This window comes from Nomascus leucogenys, chromosome 9 (genome assembly GCF_006542625.1).
Source record: "Nomascus leucogenys isolate Asia chromosome 9, Asia_NLE_v1, whole genome shotgun sequence".
NCBI classification, from domain to species: domain Eukaryota; kingdom Metazoa; phylum Chordata; class Mammalia; order Primates; family Hylobatidae; genus Nomascus; species Nomascus leucogenys.
The window spans coordinates 97,465,090-97,488,871 of NC_044389.1; the positions used below are offsets into that span (position 1 = coordinate 97,465,090).

General features: G+C 41.5%; 1 protein-coding gene across 1 annotated transcript in view; it reads right to left on the reverse strand.

The window, feature by feature from the left end:
* MRC1 (mannose receptor C-type 1) overlaps positions 1-22,826 on the reverse strand; it is a 103,079-nt gene extending 80,253 nt beyond the window's left edge. The window contains exons 1-3 of the mRNA XM_030819236.1: positions 22,653-22,826; positions 8,746-9,147; positions 4,530-4,703 (exon numbers count right to left, since the gene is read on the reverse strand). Of these exons, the coding sequence (XP_030675096.1) occupies positions 4,530-4,703; positions 8,746-9,147; positions 22,653-22,713 (637 nt within the window). The 5' untranslated portion in view covers positions 22,714-22,826. The remainder of the gene's footprint in view (positions 1-4,529; positions 4,704-8,745; positions 9,148-22,652) is intronic.
* Between the last annotated feature and the right edge of the window lie 956 nt (positions 22,827-23,782).

The following is a 23,782-nucleotide window of genomic DNA, read 5'->3' on the forward strand; positions in this document are numbered from 1 at the left end:
AAAGAAAATAAATGTACATCATCTCAGCAGGTGGATATTTTGCCTTTGTCTGCACATTCTAGTTTGGTCTTTCTGGAAGCATAAGGTTGTCAGCAGGGAAGGTCACGGACTCCTGCAGACAGACTGGCCTGAGCCTGCACCTGAGGTCCTATTGCTCACTGGAGACTTGACTTCAGATAAATTATTAACTTTTGGAGTCTCGTTTTCTCATTGCTAGAATATATTTAATACAGGTGGAGCTCTTAGCAATGGCAAATGTTGCTTGTAACTTTTTCATTCCACAGAGTAAAAAATCACAAGCTGATTTCTTCCTTTGCTATTTTATGATTCCTAATAAATTCCATAAACCTGGTTGTACTCTATAAGCGGCCAATGATATACAGATAAATATTATTGATAGTTTTTCACATATGTGATGTTTGCGAAGCTAGTAAACAAATGAAATATTTTGGCATGCTTCATGTAGTGAATATTTCTTTTTTCTTTTTAATAATATAAAATTCTGCTTAAAAGCCACGTGAAGTAATAATCTTTTCATTTATTTGTAAGGAAAAAAGGAAGTATTATATAACTTCTCTGAAAATGTTCTGAGAAATACTCAATTTACTAAGAAATTAGGCAATTTTCCATAAGAAAACAGCCTACACTCTCGTAACTCTCAACTGTATCTAATTGCCCTTTATATCTGATGAGGAAGCGATCATCGACCTTTTTGTAATATGCAAACCACACACCATGATATGAAACTTGTGGTCCCATGACATATCGAAGAGGAAGAAAACATATCAAAATTTGATTCAGGCAACAGCATAGAAATTTTTAAGATGCTTTAACTACAAAATCATTATATGCTTATATAAAAATAAATTTGAATCAGTAATGCTAAATTTAAATTATAATGATCTGAGGTTTTGCTAGTTTCATGTCTATGTCTGTGAGACCACCCAAATAAGACTAATTTGGGGTATATTTGAAGATAGAGATATCTTAAACAACTCGTTTTAGACAAGTGGAGGAAGGTTTTGTTTATAATATGGTAGAAAATGCCAGGCGCCATGGCTCACAACTGCAATCCCAGCACTTTGGAGTCCGAGGTGGGCGGATCACGAGGTTAGGAGTTCGAGATCAGCCTGACCAACATGGTGAAACTCCATCTCTACTAAAAATACAAAAAAAAAAAAAAAATTAGCCAGGTATGGTGGCACACGCCTGTAATCCCAGCTACTCAGGAGGCTGAGGCAGGAGAATCGCTTGAAACCAGGAGGCAGAGGTTGCAGTGAGCCGAGATCATGCCACTGCACTCCAGCCTCAGTGACAGAGCAAGACTCTGTCTCCAAAAATATATATATATATAGTAGAAAATGTGAGATATAAAAATGGGTTTTGTTGTTGTTTTTTTTTTAACCTAAGAATGGAGGCAAGTGACATAAATGATGTAAGAAGGAAATGCAATTGACCTTTCACTTAAAGAAAGTATATTTTAAACCAAGGGATTTAAACCTATTTCTCAATGAATGTTTTAGGTTTGCTGATTGCATACCGTCTCCCCAAGGAGTTCAAATTCCCACAGTAAACCAACACAACTAATGCTGGAAGCTAAAGTTGCTACAGAGAATTGAGAGAACCAAGACTTTTCCTTTTCCTGTTCTCATGATACTTGAAAATAAATGTCTACATGGAAGGAAAGCATTACAATAAACAACGCAACGGACAATGGAGAGCATCTATTAAGTGTTACTAGGTTAATAACTGGTTCCTCATCCTCCTGTATAAAACCTGCCAGTTTTAAGGCTGATATAAAATAAAATGCTCATCTGGGCACAGTGGCTCACACCTGTAATCCCAACACTTTGGGAGGCTGAGGTTGGTGGATCATTTGAGGTTAGGAGTTCGAGACCAGCCTGGGCAACATGGTGAAACCCCTTCTCTACTAAAAATACAAAAACTAGCCGGGCATGATGGTGGGTGCCTGTAATCCCAGCTACTCAGGAGGCTGAGGCAGGAGAATCACTTGAGCCTGGGAGGCGGAGGTTGTGGTGAGCCAAGATCACACTAATGCACTCCAGTCTGGATGACAGAGTGAGACCCTGCCGCAAAAATAAATAAATAAATAAATAAATAAAATAAAAACTCTTTTGAAAGGAACACAAAATGCAACAGACTGGAAAACTATAAAGCCCTTTAAGAAAGATCTTAAATGTACAAAATGTGCTTTAAAATTTTAATGTTTATTGAAATCAAATCAATTTATTTTCTATGATTATTTTACATTTAACAGGAAAAAATACGTAATTTGACAGTGAAGGCATAAACACAAGTAATAAGACTAAAAAATTATTCCACTGAACAAACTCAATGTACGTCTCCAACACACATCCAAGGATTTCCAAGGTTGCGAGTTTTCTTTGTGATTAGTAACTTACCATTTGTCCTCAACATTTCATTCATGAAATCACGCATTCATCTAACTCCTTTGTCAATTTCCACTTATGTGGAAGATGCTATAGTTGGACCCATGAAATATATACCCTTAAGAAACCCCATGAAACAGATTAAGAAAATATCATTCCCATTAAGTAAAGGAGAAAGACACTTTCCATCACTTGAAAACCAAGTATTGCTTTATCTTAGAAAAAAATTCCTCAAAGTGTTTCAGACAAAAATACTTCGAATACAAAAATTCGACATCTATAAACCTTGAATGGAAATCAAATGTCTTTCTAAAGATTGACATAAGAGAGACAAATAGAACTACCTCAGTTAAGACCAAGAGAGCAGTGTCACTATGAACAGAAAGCCTATGGGCTTTTGTGAGTATTCATTCGGATTGGAGAGACTGCACTCTGAAGACAATTGCAATAGTATATGGGGCTCAGAAATTAAATTGACTTTTAGTGGGATAATTAGGGATTATAAATCCAGAGAGATAAATAAGGACAATTCTTAGAATTCCGGCTTTTGTTCGTCAAACTCAGATATTTTTGTAATTATACTGTTTTACAATAATGCTTGAAATAGTGTGATTACGTGTGGATTTGTGGTCTGGAAAGTTGAGTTGTGATAGTTGTGAGTCTATTATGACTCAGGTGGTGTCACAATCATCCCAGACCATATCGAATGCTCTTTGCTCTGCCCAGTCCCTTTGCAGGGCAGCAGGAGAAAGAGTTCTGGGTGATACCAGGAAACAAGAGCTGCTCTGATCTGGTCTAAAGTAGCAGGTGAGAGGTGGGGGGTAAGAAGTCTGGGACGGATGGAGCCAGCATCAGGAAGAGGGTGTCTGGTGATGGGGAACGTGAAGCAAAGAGGAATATTTCCTTTTCCTCTTTCCTCAGCCCCAGCTCTGCCTTGCAACATGATGCCCTCCTCCACCCCACCTAAAATATGCTTCACTGTTTGCTTACAGATTTTTAAGCGTGGAAGAACACCAAGAATTCATCTGTTCTGGGGCTTTCCCACTAAGATAATGCAATACTGCTTATTCTGCATCCTTGCAATAAAACTTGAATTTTCATTTTTAAGAAACCTTCAAGCATATAAATTACCCAGTTCTATTGATTTCTAGCTGTGTGAAACTAAATGGCACTCTTCTTAATGTAAACGTAAGAAGAGTTTCATGACTATCATTTTCACTGTGAAGAACCCTTTTGATGACATTGATACAAAATTCAGGACCTTCACGTATTTCTCCATCAAACCACATGCTTGTGGCTTCCTTTGAATTCTGTTTTTGATCTATGGTTTCATAAAGGTAAGGCATTTCAGAGATGAGAAAATAATAGCATGCCTACCTACCTCCAGTGTTAAGTATATATTATATTGCGTACAGGATGATTTTCGCTGAGTAACTGATAGTTGGTAAAAATAAAGAGGTCATGGCTGGGTGCGGTGGCTCATGCCTGTAATCCCAACACTTTGGGAGGCCAAGGCGGGCGGATCACCAGGTCAGGAGATCGAGACCATCCTTGCTAAAATGGTGAAACCCTGTCTCTACTAAAAATACAAAAAATTAGCCGGGCATGGTGGCGGGCGCCTGACTCCCAGCTACTCGAGAGGCTGAGGCAGGAGAATGGCGTGAACCCAGGAGGCGGAGCTTGCAGTGAGTGGAGATTGCGCCACTGCACTCCAGCCTGGGCGACAGAGAGAGACTCCGTCTCAAAAAATAAATAAATAAAGAGGTCACTTGATGGAGGGAATGTTGGGACCATAGGGGTGCAGTCTAGTCCTGTTAGCATGATCTCAGGGAATGCTGAGATAGTAGGGGTGAGTCTAGTCTTACTGGCAAAATCAAAATACACATACAAAGCCTACAGTATAAAGTCTATCATCTGTGTCCTAGTCTTCAGCCAACAGAGATCATTTTCTCCATTGAAAAATGGAAATAATGACATCTGTAAAGGGCTGTAGTAGGTACAATGAGGTCATAAATGTGAAATAACTTTGGGGAAAAATGCTCTAGATAAATTCAAGGTCTTTCACTACATTATCAGACTAAATATGCCCAACTTTTCTTGGTGATAAACAGTACTTACATTTCAATGGACAATATCCAAATAGCTTGTCTGTGTCATAGTCAGTAGTGGTTCCGCACCAGAGCCATCCATCTGACCGCCCAGCACTCGTGCAATCTGCGTACCACTTGTTTTCAAACTTGAACGGGAATGCACAGGTTGCTCCATTGGCGTTGCCTAGTAGCGTATACATGGCTGGAAAAACATATTGACTTGAACTTGGAATGTGAGTGATATTTCTGAACATTGACTTTCCAATAAGAAGTCTGCTGAAGGAATGGGTCTTACTCTTCTGATCACACTTGGTGCACTCACACAGGGATTTTGTTGTTGTTGTTGTTATTTTTTTTCCTTCTCCTTCTACCCTAGTCTTTTGCTGGGTACACAGAGCAGTCTGTACTTAGCAAATAACTCTTAGTACCACTTCATTTCCACTGTATTTTGGAACATTTTCAAATGAGACTAATTTGTTAAGTTGTACCATTTGAAAATGTTCAAATGGTACAATTCAAAGCGGTACCAGTAACAGTGGAAAATGAAGTGGTGCTAGTTAAAGTGGTAATAATAACTCATAGTACCACTTCATTTTCCACTGTCTTTTCCTCCTTCCTCTATTGACACCAGCTTTAACTTCTGAATTTCCTCTGAAACAGTTCTTTCTCTTGATTGGAATCATGGAGCTTTGGAATCTCTAGATAAAAAAAAAATCTTAAACCTCTATAGCCCAAACACATAGTCAATACTTAAATCCCCTCCAACCACTTCTTGTCAAGCCAGCCTTCACCTGAGTTCCTCAACAATGACCATAAGGAAAGATAGACATTTTGGCATTGTTCTCTAATCCTTATCATGAAAAGAAACCACTCAAAACTGTTAGGTACCATCTACAATCAAGGTTTTTCTTTTCAGCAAGTGAAGGCCAACAGATTGAGTGGGAAGCTCTGGGTTCAACTAGAAATGTTAATTGAAACAAACACAGAATCATTGTTGATTATGGTTTGGCTTAAGCCAAAAAGGTTAAGGAAGCTCATCTCTCCACTAAGAACCAAACAGTGCACATAGCTACATTGTCCAGTATATTTAAAGTCTCCATCTTTGTAGAGATAACAACTTTTTACACTAAAGTATTTGACCTCTTGCCACCAACTGATATTCAGAATTTACCCTAGGTAGGAATTATCCATTACATTTTGTAGATTTTATGATTTGAAAAAGTTATTAGCTGGGCGCAGTGCCTCACGCTTGTAATCCCAGCACTTTGAGAGGCCAAGGCAGGCGGATCACTAGAGGTCAGGAATTGAGATCAGCCTAGCCAAAATGGTGAAACCCTGTCTCCACTAAAAACAGAAAAATTAGCCGGGCATGGTGGCAGGCACCTGTAATCCCAACTACTCAGGAGGCTGAGGCAGGAGAATCGCTTGAACCCGGGAGGCGGAGGTTGCCGTGAGCCGAGATCACACCACTGCACTCCAGTTTGGGCGACAGAGTGAGACTCTGTCTCAAAAAATAAATCTTAAAAAGAAGGAAGAAAAATTTCTTAAAAGACATTTAGTCATTCTGATATTATAAAGCTTATAAAACATGTAGCACATAGTAAGAGCACAATAATGTGAGTTATTGACCTCTTTTCTTTTTCCTTTACTCACTGTAATTATCAAGTCCTCTTTAAATATTATGTTTATTTTTAATGACCTCAAAATTCCTTTTTTGTCAATAAGGTCGTTGTTAATAACTTTAAAATGCTATTCTAGCTTTAGTTCCACTAAGTTATGGGAATGGTCTCCAAATCATATATTGTATTAGGAACATGCTGTATTCAGAAATAATTGCGCCATTCTTAGTCACTGGGATAACCGTTTCTTCGTACAAAGGAAACCAGTCAAGACCACCTTGGGGTTAGTTGTACTGTTCATCACTAGCCAAGAAATGTTCAGGGCTGGATTTATAGATGCCAATGAGATATAGCTTTATTTACTTATTTTATTTTTGAGACAGGATCTCACTCCGTCACACAGGCTGCAGTAGGTGGTGCAATTATTGCTCACTGCAGCCTTAATTCCCTGGGCTCAAGCAATCCTCCCACCTCAGCCTCCTGAATACCTCGGACTACAGGTGCACACCACAGTACCAAGCTTATTTTTACATTTTGTTTAGGTCTCACTAGGTTGCCCAAGCTGGTCTTGAACTCCTGAAATCAAGTGATCCTCTCGCCTTAGCCTCCCAAGGTGCTGGGATTACAGGCATGAGCCACCACATCTGCCAGCTTTATTAACTAACTCTATTTAATAATTACTGAGCCATTCTATACACCCAACACTGATGAGGCCAAAAGAACCCCAACTACCTCACTGACACATCATGTAACTGCAGTCAATTTGTCTTCTTCTTGGAGTCTGAACTTCCTAATAACCATCAGATCCATTTAAGTCTACAATTCTGGTTCCATTCTTCTAAAATAATTCCTATTTTCAAAAAGTTCCACCATTCCACCCCCTCCCCCATGTTCTCATCAGAGATACAGAGACCCTACAAAACATCCTCTCAACACTGTCTTCAGTTCTAATGTGTGTTCCCAATCTCATGGTCACTCTGCGGAGCTAGAACTGAGGAGCAGGATCATCTTAAGTGCTGGGAGATCTTTGGAGAGTATGCAAAATGTAGTCAATAGACCCTATGCCGCAGAATCACCCAGGTCTTCATAGAAATCATTGAATAGATTCCTGGGCTTTTTCCCAATATGTGTATTAAGAATCTAGTAGAAGGGGGTGCTTAGGATCTGTATTTTTAACAAACTCTCCAAGTGATTCTTAAGCATATTAAAGTTTGAGAACTGTTATCCCAAACCCTATGCATATTTGTCTCAAAACCAGTGGGGAAACAGAAAGGGTAGGGGGTGAGGGAAGTATAATATTATATTTTAAAATAAAATAAAAATCCGATTTCTTAGCACCAATCTTCCTCAAGTTAAACTCCTCAATTAGCACAATTGTCCCATCTGTGGAATTTGACTCGGTCAAGTTTAATTCACCCTTCTCCTTCCTTGTAATTTTCTGTTGAGTTTCTCCTGAAAGGTTTTTTTGTGTTCACTTAGCTTACCTCTCATATCACTTCTAAACCTATATTATGTTTGAAAAATGCTTCAAAATAACTTATTTCTGAGCCCTTCTCTCACTGTACTTCAATTCCTACTCTCTCCTCTTCTGTATCTAGATGGAAAATAGAAAGCTCACAAATTATTGCCTTATAAAGAACTAAATTGCTATGCTCAGTCTTAGCTGAGATAAGCTAGGTTCAACCAATCTTGGTAGCCCAGTAACACAGCAATTTTGGAAACAGGTTATCTCTTGTCCCCAAAAGTAGGCTCTTTCTGTGACCTTGAGGTTGTTCTAGATAACACTTCACAATAACCAAGTATCCAAACCTAAAATGTGATTATAACATCATCTCACTGAAGAGACCAGCCTTTGTAACAAGGCTTCAAGTTGTGTTGTATTTTTGTTTTGTTTTCTGTGCAGCCACCACATAGTGAAATTTGGTCAACATAAGAAAGAACTAAATACCCTGATTTTATTTAACCTTCAAGAGGTCAAGAAACCAACTATATATAAGAGGATTCTTCCCACCGCATTGGAGGTATCACCTTCTCTGATGGCTAAGTAGACTGCATATTAATTTACAAGCTAATCCTTCGCATTTTATAATCTTCTGATTATTACAGTCTCTACCCATAACCTGACAAAATAAATCAGAAACATTTAGAATCCCATGTCGCCAAGGGATCTGCTAAGATTTCATCTTAGGCAATCTAAATTGGGAAAGAAAGTTCTATGGATCATTTTTCCAGGGATAACTTAAAGGAAAAGAAATATTTGGCTAAACGTATTTATCACTACAACTTTATAAGGTTAACTAGGAGGCTTTGGGTCAAAGACTACAATGAAAATGATTTTCTGAAAAATGTAGCCCATAGTTAAAAAAATAAAACCTCAGAGAAAGTTAAAAGAATGTCTTCCCATTAAGTAAAAATAGCTAAAGTATCATTCAGGACTTTTTAACCACATTTATGCACCATCATGTCCTCAGAGTAGTCCTACAGAATAGTTGAAAACACAAAGATGCTGATCAACTGATATTTCTAGTACACGCCAAACAAGAACATGATGATTTTCTTGAATTAGGTTCTAACTAAGAAGACGAGAAAATTTCGACACAAAGGTAAAAATTCCAGGCGTCTCACCTTCATAACCTCTAGAGCATAGATTGTCTGTGGTTCCGTAGATCTTCCACCTGCTCCATAAACCCGATCCCTTGTAGAGCATAATATTCCTTTCTTGTCTATTGCCGTAGTTAAAAAATAAATCTTCTCCTTTGATCCCCAAAAGTGTGTCATTTTTGCACTCCCATTTCTGAAATTCACTTTTTGAGTCACAGGCATAGAGAGTGATAGCAACCCAGTCCGTTTTTGATGGCACTCCCAGGCATAATTTAAATGCAACATTCATAATCTGAGATTCGGACACCCATCGGAATTTCTGTGATTCAGCATCCTGGTTGCAAGCTGCAGTTTGGACGGCACTGGGACTTACTGCATCCACACAGCGCTTGTGATCTTCATTATAGATTAAAAATTGCCTGGTGTCTGTTTAAAAAGACAGAAGCAGGAAAAGAAGAAGAAAGCAAGCATGGGTAAGTGGATTCATGTAACAAGGACAATCTTTGAGGTCAAATTTTCCAACTCTTCTATTTCCCTAAAGACTTAACATTGCAGGAAAAGAGGTACTCATGACTGTTCCTGGGCCAGCTCTCTTTGAGAATCCCTGAAGCTGGAGGGAGAACCTGGACTGAGGGCCTGCCAAGGTACCAGCACTCAGCTGGATGTCCTCAAAATGTCCTAGTTCACTGTGAGGAGTCTCATGCAAAGGCCCACCTTACATGCCCAAGAATTGTCCAGGAGTGGAACATACAAGGCAGAAAATAGAAAGGAATAATATCAACTGAGAAAAGAAAATTTGTGTAATATGAATAAACTGAAAAATTAAATGCATGTATGTCCTAGAAAAGGTATGTGTTTGTTTGTTGTTTTTAAAGGACAAGGTCTCACTCTGTTGCTTAGGCTGGAGTGCAGTGGTGCAATCATGGCTCACTGTAGCTTCCAACTTCTGGGCTCAAGTGATCCTCCTGCCTCAGCCTCCCAAGTAGCTGGGACTACAGGCTTGCATCACCATAACCAACTAATTTTTTATTTTTTGTAGAGATGGAGTCACTGTGTTGCCTAAGCTGGTCTTGAACTCCTGGCTTCAAGCAATCCTCCCACTTCAGCCTCTCAAAGAGCTAGGATCACAAGTGGGAGCCATGTCGCCTGGACTAGAATAGGATTTTGAAGTGTGACACATCTCAACACATTGTGGTATTATTTGTTAATAAGTTAATAGTGAAGTTTGCAATAAAAGATAAATCAATGTAAGTTTTATATCATTGGAGAGAATATTTTATGAGAATAACTTTAAAAATAACATTTTTTATATTTGTAATTTGGAACTGGTGATTTAAGTAAATATGTAAGGATGGCTTATACTTAACAGCACATAGCTGCTAGCTGGCAAAACGGAACTTCCTCTTGCAAAAGAGGAAAAAAGGATCTGGTAAGCATTTTTTTTCCTTGAATTAAATCAAAATTGAGTTCATGTAGGGCTTTCTCTCTTTTCTTTATTGTTAAGGAATATAGAAATGAAAGTAACTGAGTGCTTTAATTTTGTGACATAAACATAAACACATTTTGTGAAGTTTTCCTAAATTCCATGTACTCACCTTGTTCTTTCAAAATGAGCTGGCAGTAGTGCAGATGTTTGAGGTTCTGACTAAATGAGCTCATTATTTTTAATTAAATAATTCCAGCAAAATCAAACAAAGTTAGAATCAGACCACTAGTAGAGTCCTTCAGTGTTTCCAAAGCCTTTTTGAAGCCGTATTCTATTTCCTGTTCTGAACGCCCCAAGGAGGTTAGCACCACTTACACTCTGAGATCAGTTCTAGACCCATAAGCTTAAAGCTTATAATAAATGTTTGCATCAAAAGGTTTTCTCTTGACATGCTCCTGTATATGCTCTTGTCCACACTAGTTCCAGATCTCCTGCCTCTCTCCTACCTTGAAAGGATCATCTCATCTTTAAAAAAAAAAAAAAAAAAAAAAACCTTTATAGCAACATCCAATCTGGTGCTTGATCAAATATCTGGGTGCCAAGACCCAGCCATGTTGACACATAAAATTAACCACTGCAGTATATTTTTGGATAAAGCCAGTAGATTTCACTATTGCCTTAGAATGCAAACACAACCTGAAAATCCAGGAAGATTCCTAGGTTTTTAGCTTATGGGTCTCAGGGGATGATGGTGCCAAGAATGAGAAAGAGAAGTTTGGATGTTACGCATTAAATGCTGTCTTACTTAGAGTGAGTAAGACTTACTCTCGCTGCCTCTATGCCACCTGGATTCCTAGTTCTCTGCAACTTCACACCTCTGCCTGGGCTCCTCTGCTGGGTTACTCATTCATGCTACTTTCATTTCTTGGAATCCGAACTCAGTAAAGCCTGGATCCGGACACCTGCCTCTGCTGGCTTCTCTGCAGTTGACATCTGTCCACCGAACATACAATACCTGTCCCAATCTCCTCCCGTCTAGCTGAGCTTCCTTCCACACTCGATCTCATTTTGTAACTGCTCGTGCCCTAGTGGGACAAAATGAGTAATTTTCTACCTTGGCAATAAAATGAGAATTTTGATAATATAGGGCTTTGCTCACAATGAAACATGGGAAATAGGAAAATAAAAATGATTTTTTAAAAAACAGTGACTATGATCATTTACTTTATGCAAAGGTAAATTATCTTCTCTAATCTCAAAATGTGACGAACTCTGAAACTTTTGCCATAGATATATGTAAACTCCACCATACTAGCCTCTAAATGTAATGTAACTTGTTTGTCTTATTCCACCTACTGTTTTTTTTTTTTTTTAACCTGGACTTATCTTCCACTTTTCAGATAGCTTTGCTTAGTAATACCTCATGGTTAATAATAGTAAATATATCTTCCACCTTATACTTTGGCCATTTTCATTGTATTGTCAAATAACAGTCTTATTAACTGGTCAAATTCAGTCAATTAACCGGTTGGTAACCAGTCTTTTAAGAGAAGGCATCTTTATGCACGAATAATGTTCCTCCTTCAGATGTTTTTATACTTGTTTGACTTTTATATGTCTAATTTTTATCTGAGTCCATCTTAATTTCACTTTAAGACAGCGTTTAATGAGTAACATCCAAACTTCTCTTTCTCATTCTTGGCACCACCATCCCGTGAGATCCATAAGATAAAACCTTGGAGTCTTCCTGGATTTTCAGCTTGTTTTTGCATTCTAAGACAATAGTGAAATCTACCGGCTCTACCCAAAAATACACTGCAGTGGTTAATTTTATGTGTCAACATGGCTGGGTCTTGGCACCCAGATATTTGATCAAGCACCAGACTGGATGTTGTTATAAAGGAATTTTTTTAAAGATGAGATGATCATTTCAATCAGCCAACTTTGAGTAAAGCAGCTCACCCTCCTCAATGTGGGTGGGCCTCATCCAATCAGGCGAAGATCTTAAGAGAAACAAGCTGAAGAAGAAGAAAAAGGGGGAATTCCCTGAAGAATGAATTCTGCCTCTGGACTGCTTTATTTCTGTTTTTGTTTGTTCATCTGTTTTCGAGACAGGATCTTGCTCTGTTGCCCAAGCTGAAGTGCAGTAGTGCAATCACAGCTCACTGCAGCTTTGAATTCCTGGGCCCAAGCAATCCTCCGACTTCAGCCTCCCGAGTAGCTGGGACTACAGACCGGTGCCACCACACCAGCTAATATTTTTTATTTTTAGTAGAGACAGGGGTGTCACTTTGTTGCCTAGGTTGGTCTCAAACTCCTGGGCTCAAGTGATCCTCCCGCCTCGACCTCCCAAACTGCTGAGATTACAGGCATGGGCCACCTCGCCCAGTTCTAGACTGCTTCAGTCTCAAACTGCAATATCAATTCTCTCCTGAGTTTCCCACATACTCCTCTACCCCTGCAGGTTTTGGACTTGCCAGCTTCCACGATTGTGTGAGCCAATTCCTTAAATAACTCTCTCTCTCTCCCTCTCTCCACCCTCCTCTTCCCTGTGTACACACACACACACACACACACACACACACACAACTCTGACTTAATACACATACCCTAATTCATTCTCTTTGCTCCATTTCCACCATCCCAGGCCAAGCCACCATGGTCTGGCTCTAGTCTTCCTCTCTTGAAAATGGAATCATCGAAAAAGATAACACCTGATCTCCCAGTTTTCTGGGAGGAGCCGGGCCTGACTTGTCACCTGATGCCAAATTGCAAAACCTACCTAATATAATAGGTGGTCTTCACTGAGCTACCTACAAGAGTGAGATTTCTTTCTGTTTTTCCCATCTGTTTTGCAGATTGCCTGTGATGTACACCATATTCTGGTTGAATGTTCACTCAATAATAAAATTCTTTTCTTTCTCATCTACCTTTATAGAGAGGTTTTCTGGGTGGGAAGGAGATTGGGTTTCTAACTACAAGTTCTCAACAACTTAAACCTTGCAAAAGGGAACCCCTGTACCCAGGAAAAATACATCCAGCCCCTATATCATTGTTTATTAGAAAGGGAACAGTGACCTATCTGCCCTCACCACCAACTACACCACCTTTCAGCTCCTCAAACCCTCCAGGCTCACTTCCGCATTAGTGACTTCATGTTTTGAGTTCCCTCTTCTTGGGATGCTCACTAAGGTCATAGCTCAAGTGCCAACTTTCCTTTTCTTTCTTTCTTTGAGACTGACCCTTGCTATTTCACCCAGGCTGGAGTACAGTGGTGCCATCTTGGCTCACTGCAACCTCGGCCTCCTGATTTCAAACTATTCTCCTGCCTCAGCTCCCCGAGTAGCTGGGATTACAGGTGCATGTCACCACACCCACCTAATTTTTGTATTTTTAGTAGAGGTGGAGTTTCACCATGTTGGCCAGGCTGGTCTCGAACTTCTGACCTCAAGTGATCCACCCACCTCGGCCTCCCAAAGTGTTGGGATTACAGGTGAGAGCCACTGCGCCCGGCCAAGTGTCAACATCTTAGCAGGCTGATCATCCTAACTCATTTTATTCTTTTATTTACCATATAATATCCATAACCATCTTAAAATATATTCTTCTTCAATTTGTTTACTAATGCTCTGTCCGTAGTCCCCTACTGGAATGTAAATTTCATGAGATGAGGTACTTGATCTTTCTGATTTAGTGCTGCAGTCCCTCTTTGGGGAGCATAAATAATCTCTCAACAAGTAATTAGTTGAATGAATGAAAGAATGTTTATTAAAGCAGAAGCATCTTGACTAGTAACCCAGATAAATTATTTATCTAATGATAGATGGATGATTACGGGTATATTGAATATTCGTTTGTCCCCCTGAAAGCTTACTTTTACTGAAGAGAAATTTAGAAATGTGTATACTTACAAAAAGAGTACTTGGAAATGAAAAGGTTCTATTTCAATACACACTTATCTATTCTTGTTTCCTGTATTTATCTTTTGCCATTGGGAAGCAGTGTAAGTTTGATATTGCCTTTGCCAGACAATACAAGGAAATGTAAAATTATTGCTCTATGGTGATACATTCATCGTGCATTATTCTTCTCCCCCAGTAATCAGCATGTCATTTTGCTTTTATCATCATCTCTGCAACACGTCTCACTTAAAATGTCATACTTCTTCCTCTGAAGGCATATTCAAGACATTGGCCAAAAAGCAGCTTGTGGCATTTTTACCAATATTAACCACACTAACATTTATAAACATCCTATTTTTGTCCATACTAATTATGTTTTTGTAACAGAAATACGGCAAAGATGAACGGATCAACACAGTCGGTTGCTGTTTTCATTTCTCTGCAGTCTCATTTGTAGGATCTAATATGTGAGTTTCTTTTTTTAATCCTTACACATCAGAAATTTATTTCCAGAATTGCAGTGATTCTCCTTCCATCCTAACTTGATCTTACTAATCTCACATTGATTTTTCAACAAATATTTGACAAAAAATGACCACATGCCAGATGCTATGCTAATGACAATACAAAGACAAACGAAAGAGATAAGTTTCCTGCCACGCAGAGCACACTCTCTGCTGTGGTTAACTCCAGGGGCAAAAATATCAAGGGTCAAAATACATTTAATAAAGAAGCAGTAAGTTTCAACCCAATATCTCAGGTTAAAAATGATTAAAGACTAAACATCCAGTAACATAGGTGTGGATTTTGTTGTTGTTGTTGTTTTTGTTTTGTTTTTTGAGACAGAGTCACTCTGTCGCCAGGCTGGAGTGCAGTGGTGTGATCTCAGCACATTGCAACCTCTGCCTCCCAGGTTCAAGCGATTCTCATGCCTCAGCCTCCTGAGTAGCTGGGACTACAGGCATGTGCCACCACACCCGGCTAATTTTTGTATTTTTAGTAGAGACGAGGTTTCACCATGTTGCCCAGGCTGTTCTCAAACTCCTGATCTCAAGTGATCCACCTGCCTCGGCCTCCCAAAGTGCTGGGATTACAGGCGTGAGCCACCGCGCCTGGCCTGGATTTTCTTTTAAGCATTTTTAAAATTAGTCCACGACATTGAGCAAGTCATTAAATTCCCAAGCCTACTAGCAAAGAAAATTAGGTTATTAAAGGTGATTGTTCAGGGTGATAAGTATGATATGCTACATTTTCTTATAGATTTTTAGATTTTCCTGACTATCAGCAAATAAAATGCTGACATTGGAACACAAAAAGACAGTAACTTCTGGAAGACAGAGAAGCCGGATAAGAGGAAAAGCAGCAAGTAGCTGTAGCAGATGCCTCCAGATTTATACTATTTCTCCTTGGCCTTCACTATTTAGGTGCATGCAGGACCCATTCCCAAATGCCAGCACCACGTCTTTTGGCCTGGGGGCCTTTTCTGGCTATCAGTGCCTGCTAGGCTCAAACATGGCACAAATTAGATGGGTCAGAAAACGAATGCCCTATAGGAGGAGGCCTTCATCAGAGGCCAAGGAGAACTGCTGAAGGCTCTAAATCTCTTGCACCTTGGAAGGCATGAGTCCGAGGCACCCATTCCACACCATCGCCCAGAGCTCCTACGCTCCATTGCCCACAGCGGTCACCGGGTGTCCACACACCTTCCCTTTCTGTCTCACTTCCCCGTTCCCCTGCCAGTGTTTCCTGGGCTCACTTCCTAAATAAACTAACTTGCCCTCAAACCAGAGTGCAATTGTCTGTGGATAGCTTCTTGGGGAACCCAAACTAAGAAATATGTTCACCAGCCTCAGTTAAATAAATGTACCTATGCTTTCCCCAAAGACCCCAAATTAAGTGAAAAAAAAATATTTACCCTGCACCTAGTACATTCAAGAAGCTATGCCAGGTGCTGGGGGCCGATGGGGGGTGTTAGCCAGAGTCTTAGGCTAAGAAATGTTGAACAAGAGGCCAAGGCAGGCAGATCACCTGAGGTCAGGAGTTTGAGATCAGCCTGGCCAACATGGCGGAACTGCGTCTCTACCAAAAATACAAAAATTAGCTGATGTAGTGGTGCATGTCTGTAATCCCAGCTATGGCGGGCTAAGGCAGGAGAATCTCTTGAACCCACAAGGCGGAGCTTGCACTGAGCCAAGATCGTGCCACTGCACTCCAGCCTGGGCGACAGAGCGAGACACCGTGTCAAAAAAAAAAAAAGAAAAGAAAAGAAATGTTGAACAAAAGAAAAAAATGGAGAATTACTTCATTTGTCACTTTGATCCTTCATTCAGACACAAAATATTCAGGGAAACTACTGATTTAGGTCATTGCAATTGGCCGTTTGGAAAAAATACAAAATATGAACCTAGTATGGGTCTGCCTGCAAGGACAAAACAGAGGCCAAGAAACTCTTCCAACTTCCCTCCTACCACGTTAAAGATATGAATATCTACACCTTCCCGGGGCCACTCACCCCCATGTCAGTAGAAGAGGCTTCCTTCCTCCTGCCGACCACCATACCCGTGTCCTGGATTCCGAACCCTCCTACCTGTCCACAGCTAGTTTCTCCTCTCACTCCTATTTCTTCAGCCTTTGAATGCCAGCTCCCCAGATCCCCCTTAAGATAAATAAACAAAACCCTTTACTAGGTAAGAAGCTGACACTACACTGCTCTTTCTTCTTCCACGCATAGCCCCACTAACTGATTTGTTCGCCTTATGTATGTATCATGTCAATCTGATCATGACATAATCAGAGCTCTAGGGTTTGGCTCCCAGGTAACAGACTCCGATGCTCGCTGGCTGTGTGACCTTGGCCAAGTTCAACATTACACTGTGCTTCCACTTCCCCGTCTATAAAATAAAGGGGGAAATAGCAGTACCTCCTCATCATCGTGAGAATGAAATGAGATCATCCAAATAAAGTGCTTAGAAGAGTTCCTGACACAGGAATTGCTTAATATAGATTCATTATTATTATTGTTAACTTGGCAAAATCAGTCGTACAGACTGTGTGAGATGTTTCAGAATAAGATGAAATGAAAGAGCAGAGAACTGTTGCAGCAGTGTAGAAAGAGGGACCGGCCAGGCGCGGTGGCTCCCGCCTGTAATCCTAGCACTTTGAGAGGGCAAGGCAGGAGGGATCACCTGAGGTCAGGAGTTCAAGATCAGCCTGGTGAGCATGACGAAATCCTGTCTCCACTAAAACTACAAAAATTAGCCGGGGAGGGTGGCGCACGCCTATAATCCCAGGAGAATCACTTGAACCCGGGAAGCGGAGGAAGCGGTGAGCCGAGATGGCGCCACTGCACTCCAGCCTGGGCGACAGAGCAAGACTCTGTCTCAAAAAAAAAAAAAAAAAAAGAGAGGGACGGAAGGACTGAGAACACGGAACCGCAGGGTTTCCAGCCTCAGGGGGCGTGGTGTGGAGGGTTATCTTCTTTGGGGTTGATAGACTTGCTATCAAATCCTGGTTCCACCATTTTGTAGCTGTGTTGCCTTAGTGCTATTAGTCATTCTAGCCTCTACTTCCTCATCTGTAAAATGGGGATAATAACGCTGTCTGGTAGAGCTACCATGAACTTCTAAATGAGATCATTTATGTAAAGCACCCAGCATATCATTTGCATCTAATACACACTTGATAAATATTAATTCCTTTCTTTCCCCCTCTTGAAGTGAAAAGTCTAAAAAAAATTGATACAGATAAAGGGATTTAAGTCCTTCTTTTAACATAGTGTTATTTTGAACCACATTATATCTTTCCTGATCAACACACTCCGGGTAGTGAATTTATCTACTTCTTAGCCTCAGAGTCTGAAGATCATAATGAAGAGTTAGCTCTGGTCTTTACTGACTACCTGACTTCTGCGAGCCACTGATCTTCAGAGCTTCAGCTTTCTCACATAGGGAAAGGTACACAGTCACATCTTCCCATCTGCTTTATGGGAAGCTACGGGCCCCTGAGGTCTAAGTTTCTACTACAGTCATTCATGTACAATATTTGCAGATTAAACCAAAAGTTGCACAACTGTTAAAACCTAAGGTTGAGCATGGTGGCTCATGCCTGTAATCCCAGCACTTTGGGAGGCCGAGGTGAGCAAATCACTTGAGCCTAGGAGTTTGAGACCAGCCTGGACAACATGGCAAAATCCCATCTCTGCCAAAACTGCAAAAATTAGCCAGGCATGGTGGCATGCACCTATAGTGCCAGCTACTTACGAGGCTGAGGTGGGAGAATCACTTGAGCCCGGGAAGCCAAGGCTGCACTGAGCCATGATCATGCCACTGCACTCCAGCCTGGGTGACAGAGTGAGACCCTGCCTCAATAAAATATATATATATATGTATATACACACACGTATATATATATGTATATATGTGTACATATACGTGTATATGTATATATACACATATATACATATATATATACGTGTGTATATATACATATATATATATACGTGTATATACATACACGTATATATATAAAATCTAGCCATATGTTCCAAAGCATAAAAGTTAGCTCAGGCTTCTAGATACAAACACTGAGAAAGATGGAGAACAAATTTAAAAAGGAGAAAGGTGCTTGTATTTTTCTCCCACTTAATTCAGTTTTGTGAAAAAATACCTTGAAGAATCAATATTTAACAGAAGACATACATTTATATTGGAATCAAAGTTTTCAAGAGTGATTGTGAAAAACCACTACTGTGATAATTACATGATAATAATTATCTTTCTCAGCATTTCAATGAGGGAAATTAAATAGAGGAGTATTAGGATTATACCATTAGCGTGATGTCAGTGTCAGAACCACAGTTGGATCCCTTCCAGCCAAATGTGAGCCCCGCAAATGGCAACAGGAATAACCTAATTTGCACTTACTTGATCTAATGTTGTAGCAAGAAATCTAAGGGGACGTGGAAAAGTACAAGCTGTTGAGCAAAGTCCTGGATCTACGTCTACCTGCTGAACAGTCACCTTCTGGACACTTTACCTCCCTGAGCCTCGTGCTTCACCTATAAAATGATGATGTCAAAATGCATCATTTCCAAGTTTCTTCTTGCTTGAATGCTCCATGATTCTAAGGCTTCTCTGTCCACCAAGACGTCTCTCATTTTCATTTTTTGCAGATGTTCTAGGCTTTTCATGATACTACCTGACCCACTGAGCACCTTCCCAGAGCCTAGAAAGGCTCCATGTTGCCCTGGGACCAATAGCAGCAGCTAGTAAGAGCCTATTGTTGGCCAGGCATGGTGGCTCATGCCTATAATCTCAGCACTTTGGGAGGCTAAGGTGGGCAAGTCACGAGGTCAGGAGTTCAAGACCAGCCTGGCCAACATAGTGAAACCCCATCTCTACTAAAAATATAAAAAATTAGCCAGGTGTGGTGTCGGTCGCCTGTAATCCCAGCTACTCAGGAGGCTGAGGCAGGAGAATTGCTTAAACCCAGGAGGCAGAGGTTGCAGTGAGCCAACATCACACCATTGCACTCCAGGCTGGGTGACAGAGAGAGACTCCATCTCAAAAAAAAAAAAAAAAAAAAAAAAAAAGCCTATTGTTGGCGTCTCTTCCCAACTCTGCCCCCAGTGGCATCAAGTCAGTAGTTTCAAATCAACCATGGTGGGAATATTTACAGCATGGACATCAGTAAACAGCATAAATCAAATCAGTGCTTCCTTTCTTTCCTTCTAGGAACCAGGAGTTAAGTTTGCCAATACACCACTACCTGTGAGCCAAACCCTCCCATTTCCAAGTTAAACTTCTTTGCTGTGGTCTAACCTCTGTGTCCCACCGGCTCTCATGGTGCATCTACCATGATTCTAACCCAATTGAGCTGGAAACCTTGCTGCTGAGTGCTAAAAAGATAGCGCAGCAAGAACAACAGTAGGAAAGGTGAGCGTCTAGCCCTGTTCACCTCTAGCCTCCTGGACCCCGCTGGGTAGAACCAGCCCATCTGTTAGCAGCAGCCCACAGAGACTTACGGTGCTAATGCTGTGGGATGCTCTCCTGAAGGTGGAAGGAAGGGTTGTGGATTGAAAAGAAATAAACCGATTGCAAGTAGGGAGACCTTCCCATGGGTTTTCCTAGTGGGCAGGAAGCCAGGGGAGAGGTCTTGAGGCTTCCCATAGCTTTAACCTGCTGCTAACTAAGCAGGTGCCCTGCCTTTACACAAATTCCTCCAATCACATGCTTCTTGGGCCAAGAAAAGATAAAATAAAAGTTACAGGCTGGGTGCAGTGGCTCACATCTATCATCCTGCACTATGGGAGGCCAAAGTGGGTTGATCACCAGAGCCCAGAAGTTTGAGATCGGCCTGAGCAAGATAGTGAGACCCTGTGTCTACAAAAAAAAAAAAAAAAAAAAAAATTAAAAATTAGCTTGGCATAGTGGCTTAAGCCCAAAGTCCCAGCTACTGGAGAGGTGGGAGTGGGCCAAGGTGGGAGGATTGCATGAGCCCAGATGTCAAGGCTGCAGTGAGCCATGATCACACCACCGCACTCCAGCCTGGGTGACAGAGTGAAACCCGTCTCAAAATACAAAACAACACAAATTACAGGCTTTCACGTAGGAAAAAAAAAATCTGGAAGGGGGTCCCTTGAATTTTTTGTTTGTTTATTCTCCAAGTAAACAGATCTTCAGCATCCCCCTTCTCTCCCCAATATCTGTGCCTATGAAGAGGAAGACATTAGTCAGAGGAGGGCATCCTGCTGTCAGGAAGAGGGAAATACTCCTATTGCTCAGAAACGTTATTGAGTCAGTTTAAAGAAAATTACGCACTGTATCTGTGCAGCCCAGTATGACAGCCAGTCACCTCATGTGACCATTGTACACTTAAAATGACACTACTGTGAATTGAGACGTACTATAAGTATACCATACTCACCAGATTTTGAAGAGTTTCAAGAAATGAATGGGAAAATATCCCAAATCGATTAAATGTTGAGTGATAATATTTCCGAGTTACTGGGTGAAATAAAATATATTAGTAAAATCTGGGCTGGGCGCTGTGGCTCACGCCTATAATCCCAGCACTTTGGGAGGCCGAGGAGGGCAGATCACTTGGGTCAGGAGTTCGAGGCCAGCATGGCCAACATGGTGAAATGTCGTGTCTACTAAAAATACAAAAAGCTGGGCATGGTGGTGCATGCCTGTAATCCCAGCTACTCGGGAGGCTGAAGCACGAGAATCGCTTGAACCCAGGAGGTGGAGGTTGCAGTGAGCCAAGATCACACCACTGCACTCCAGCCTGGGAAACAAAATGAGAGTCTGTCTCAAAAATAAAAATAAAATTAATTTCATCTATCCTTTTTATTTGGCCTTTTATGTACTGCTTTTCTGCCACTGATTTTAATAGCTAACACTTATAAGGCTCTTACTATGGGTCATACTCTGTTCTAAACATTTCACATATTGCTACTCATTGAATCGTCACAAAAACGGATGGGGGCAGGTAATATTATTCTTTCCGTTTTATAGACATGGAAACTAAAGCACAAAGAAATAAAGTAGCCTGCCCAAGGTCACAAAGCTAGTGAGTGAGAGAGACAGGGTGTAAACCATACCACCTTCACTTGTGTTTTTATAATCACTACTACTCAATACTTAATATGATTTAACCTTTGCGGTACTAAAATACTCTCTTCCCAGGAAACTTCCTACCCACCTTCACATCAGTGCATAGAGTAGATCGTAGGCACAAACCATTCTCTGCAAGTGTTTGTTGATTTCATAGAAATAAAGGGGGATCAGAAACCAAAAAATCATATTTGAAATCTCTTCTATATCATCTCCAAATAGAACCAGCAATGAAAATCCCCCGAGGCACTCCCATCCTGAAGTTTAAGCAGCTGAGTCTAGAGAAATAGAAAAGACAGACTGGAAAAGGTATTTGAGAATTTGAACAACTCTGGAGCTGTTCCTAATGAGTAATCTCTAATCTCCAGAAAAAGAAGAAAAACAGGAATCGATCTGCTTATGCGGCAGTTTGAATAGTCTAGAATACAGATAAGGATGAACTTTCTAACAATCAAGTGTCTGAATGATTCTGGCAGAAAAAAAATAAGCATGGAAATTGCTTAGAATCACTTTTGGGGGCGGATGATCTGCGATGATATCCTTGGACCTAAGACGAGCGGAGACATCAGGGCTGCCCTCCTTCCAGCCAAAGACACTTAGAAGGTGTTTGTTGGTGGTGAGACAGAAATAGTGTGAACTGAAAACCAGAAAAGAGTAAACCACAGAGCAGGAAATTTCTGCACGAAGAAAACAGGGAAGGAACAACGAGCGATGAGAGAAGTCAGGAGGACACTGAAGGTCTGTAGGGCTCCCGGCCGCGCAGCAGCCGAGCCCTGAGGCGCATCCTCCTCCCTCTTCCAGCTCCGGGCCTCCCATGCCTGGCCGCCAGGTGAAGGCAGCAGGCTTAGCCGTGGACTGTGTGGTGCAGGGGAACCCCGTTTCCTCCTCACAAAGGTGTTGAAACGAACCCATTCACAGCAACCCAGAAGAGGAAGGTGGGGTTCCGGCCCCCCAAGTCAGAGAGCCCCTGCCTCAGAGCAGACTTACCCAGTAGCAGAACAGCACCCGGAATGACAGAGGCAAAAACCAGGAGCAGGGGCAGCCTCATGGCCCAGGGTTTACCCTTTCCTTCTGATGGACAGGAGGGCGGAACTAAAACGCAAAACAACGAGGCCCCCCGACTGCCTCTCCACCTAATCCAAGTTCCCAGAGCTGCCCAGCTGAAAAGAACTACAGCGGAAGCCCTCCCTTTTAAAGGGCTCCTGAATTTAGGGAAAGCGTCTACTGAGGAGACATCCTGTCACATGAGGGTGGCTGGAAAAACAGGAATTCAAAGTCGCAACTTTGCTTCGTAAGCTTACTTCTGAGAAGAGCAGACGCAGAGGAAGGGGAGAAAGGGACACGTGTGGGAGAGGAGTGGCGGGGTGGGGAGGCGAGAGGGCGATGGTGATGGTGAGGAGTCAGGAAGGAGAGAAGTGAAACGGCCCGGGAGCTCCCGGCCTGCTCAGATGGGGCTGGGTGGAGACCAAGCTGCAGGCCATTACCTGTGCCGGAAGACGGAGCTTCCCCTGGGAAGCAGCTGAGTCAGGGGTCCCTCAGCAGACAACCTCCACTCAAGTGACAGCCACACGGGCCCTGGAAAGGACAGTTTTACGCTGGAAACACTTCAGAGTTGAAGCTCATCCCCCTCAGTCTCCACATTCAGTGCTTAGAGCCTTTCTTTTTTTTCTTGGAAAGTTTGAAGAGAAAGTTCCATGCAGCTTCATTTCCTCCAGGCAGAAGAAAAGTGAAAGGGAGGCTACACCTAACAGGGAATGTCAGTTAGGCCAGGAAGGAGAAAGTTCTAGAAACCTTTTGCTAGAAAGTTCTCTAGAAAGCCAGAAAAAACAGTGGTAAAGGGTTTGCAGTAAAGCCTTGCTGCCCAGCCTCAACCATCGCAGTCTTCTTCAAGTTTAAGTGGGTCCCCTTGCTAGAAAAAGAAAATCTGGCCCGGCGCAATGGCTCATGCCTGCAATCCCAGCAGTTTGGGAGGCCGAGGCAGGCAGATCACCCGAGGTCAGGAGTTTGAAACCAGCCTGGTCAACATGGCGAAAACCCGCCTCTACTGAAAATACAAAAGTTAGCCGGCTGTGGTCATGCACACCTGTAAGTCCAGCTACTCAGGAGGCTGAGGCAAG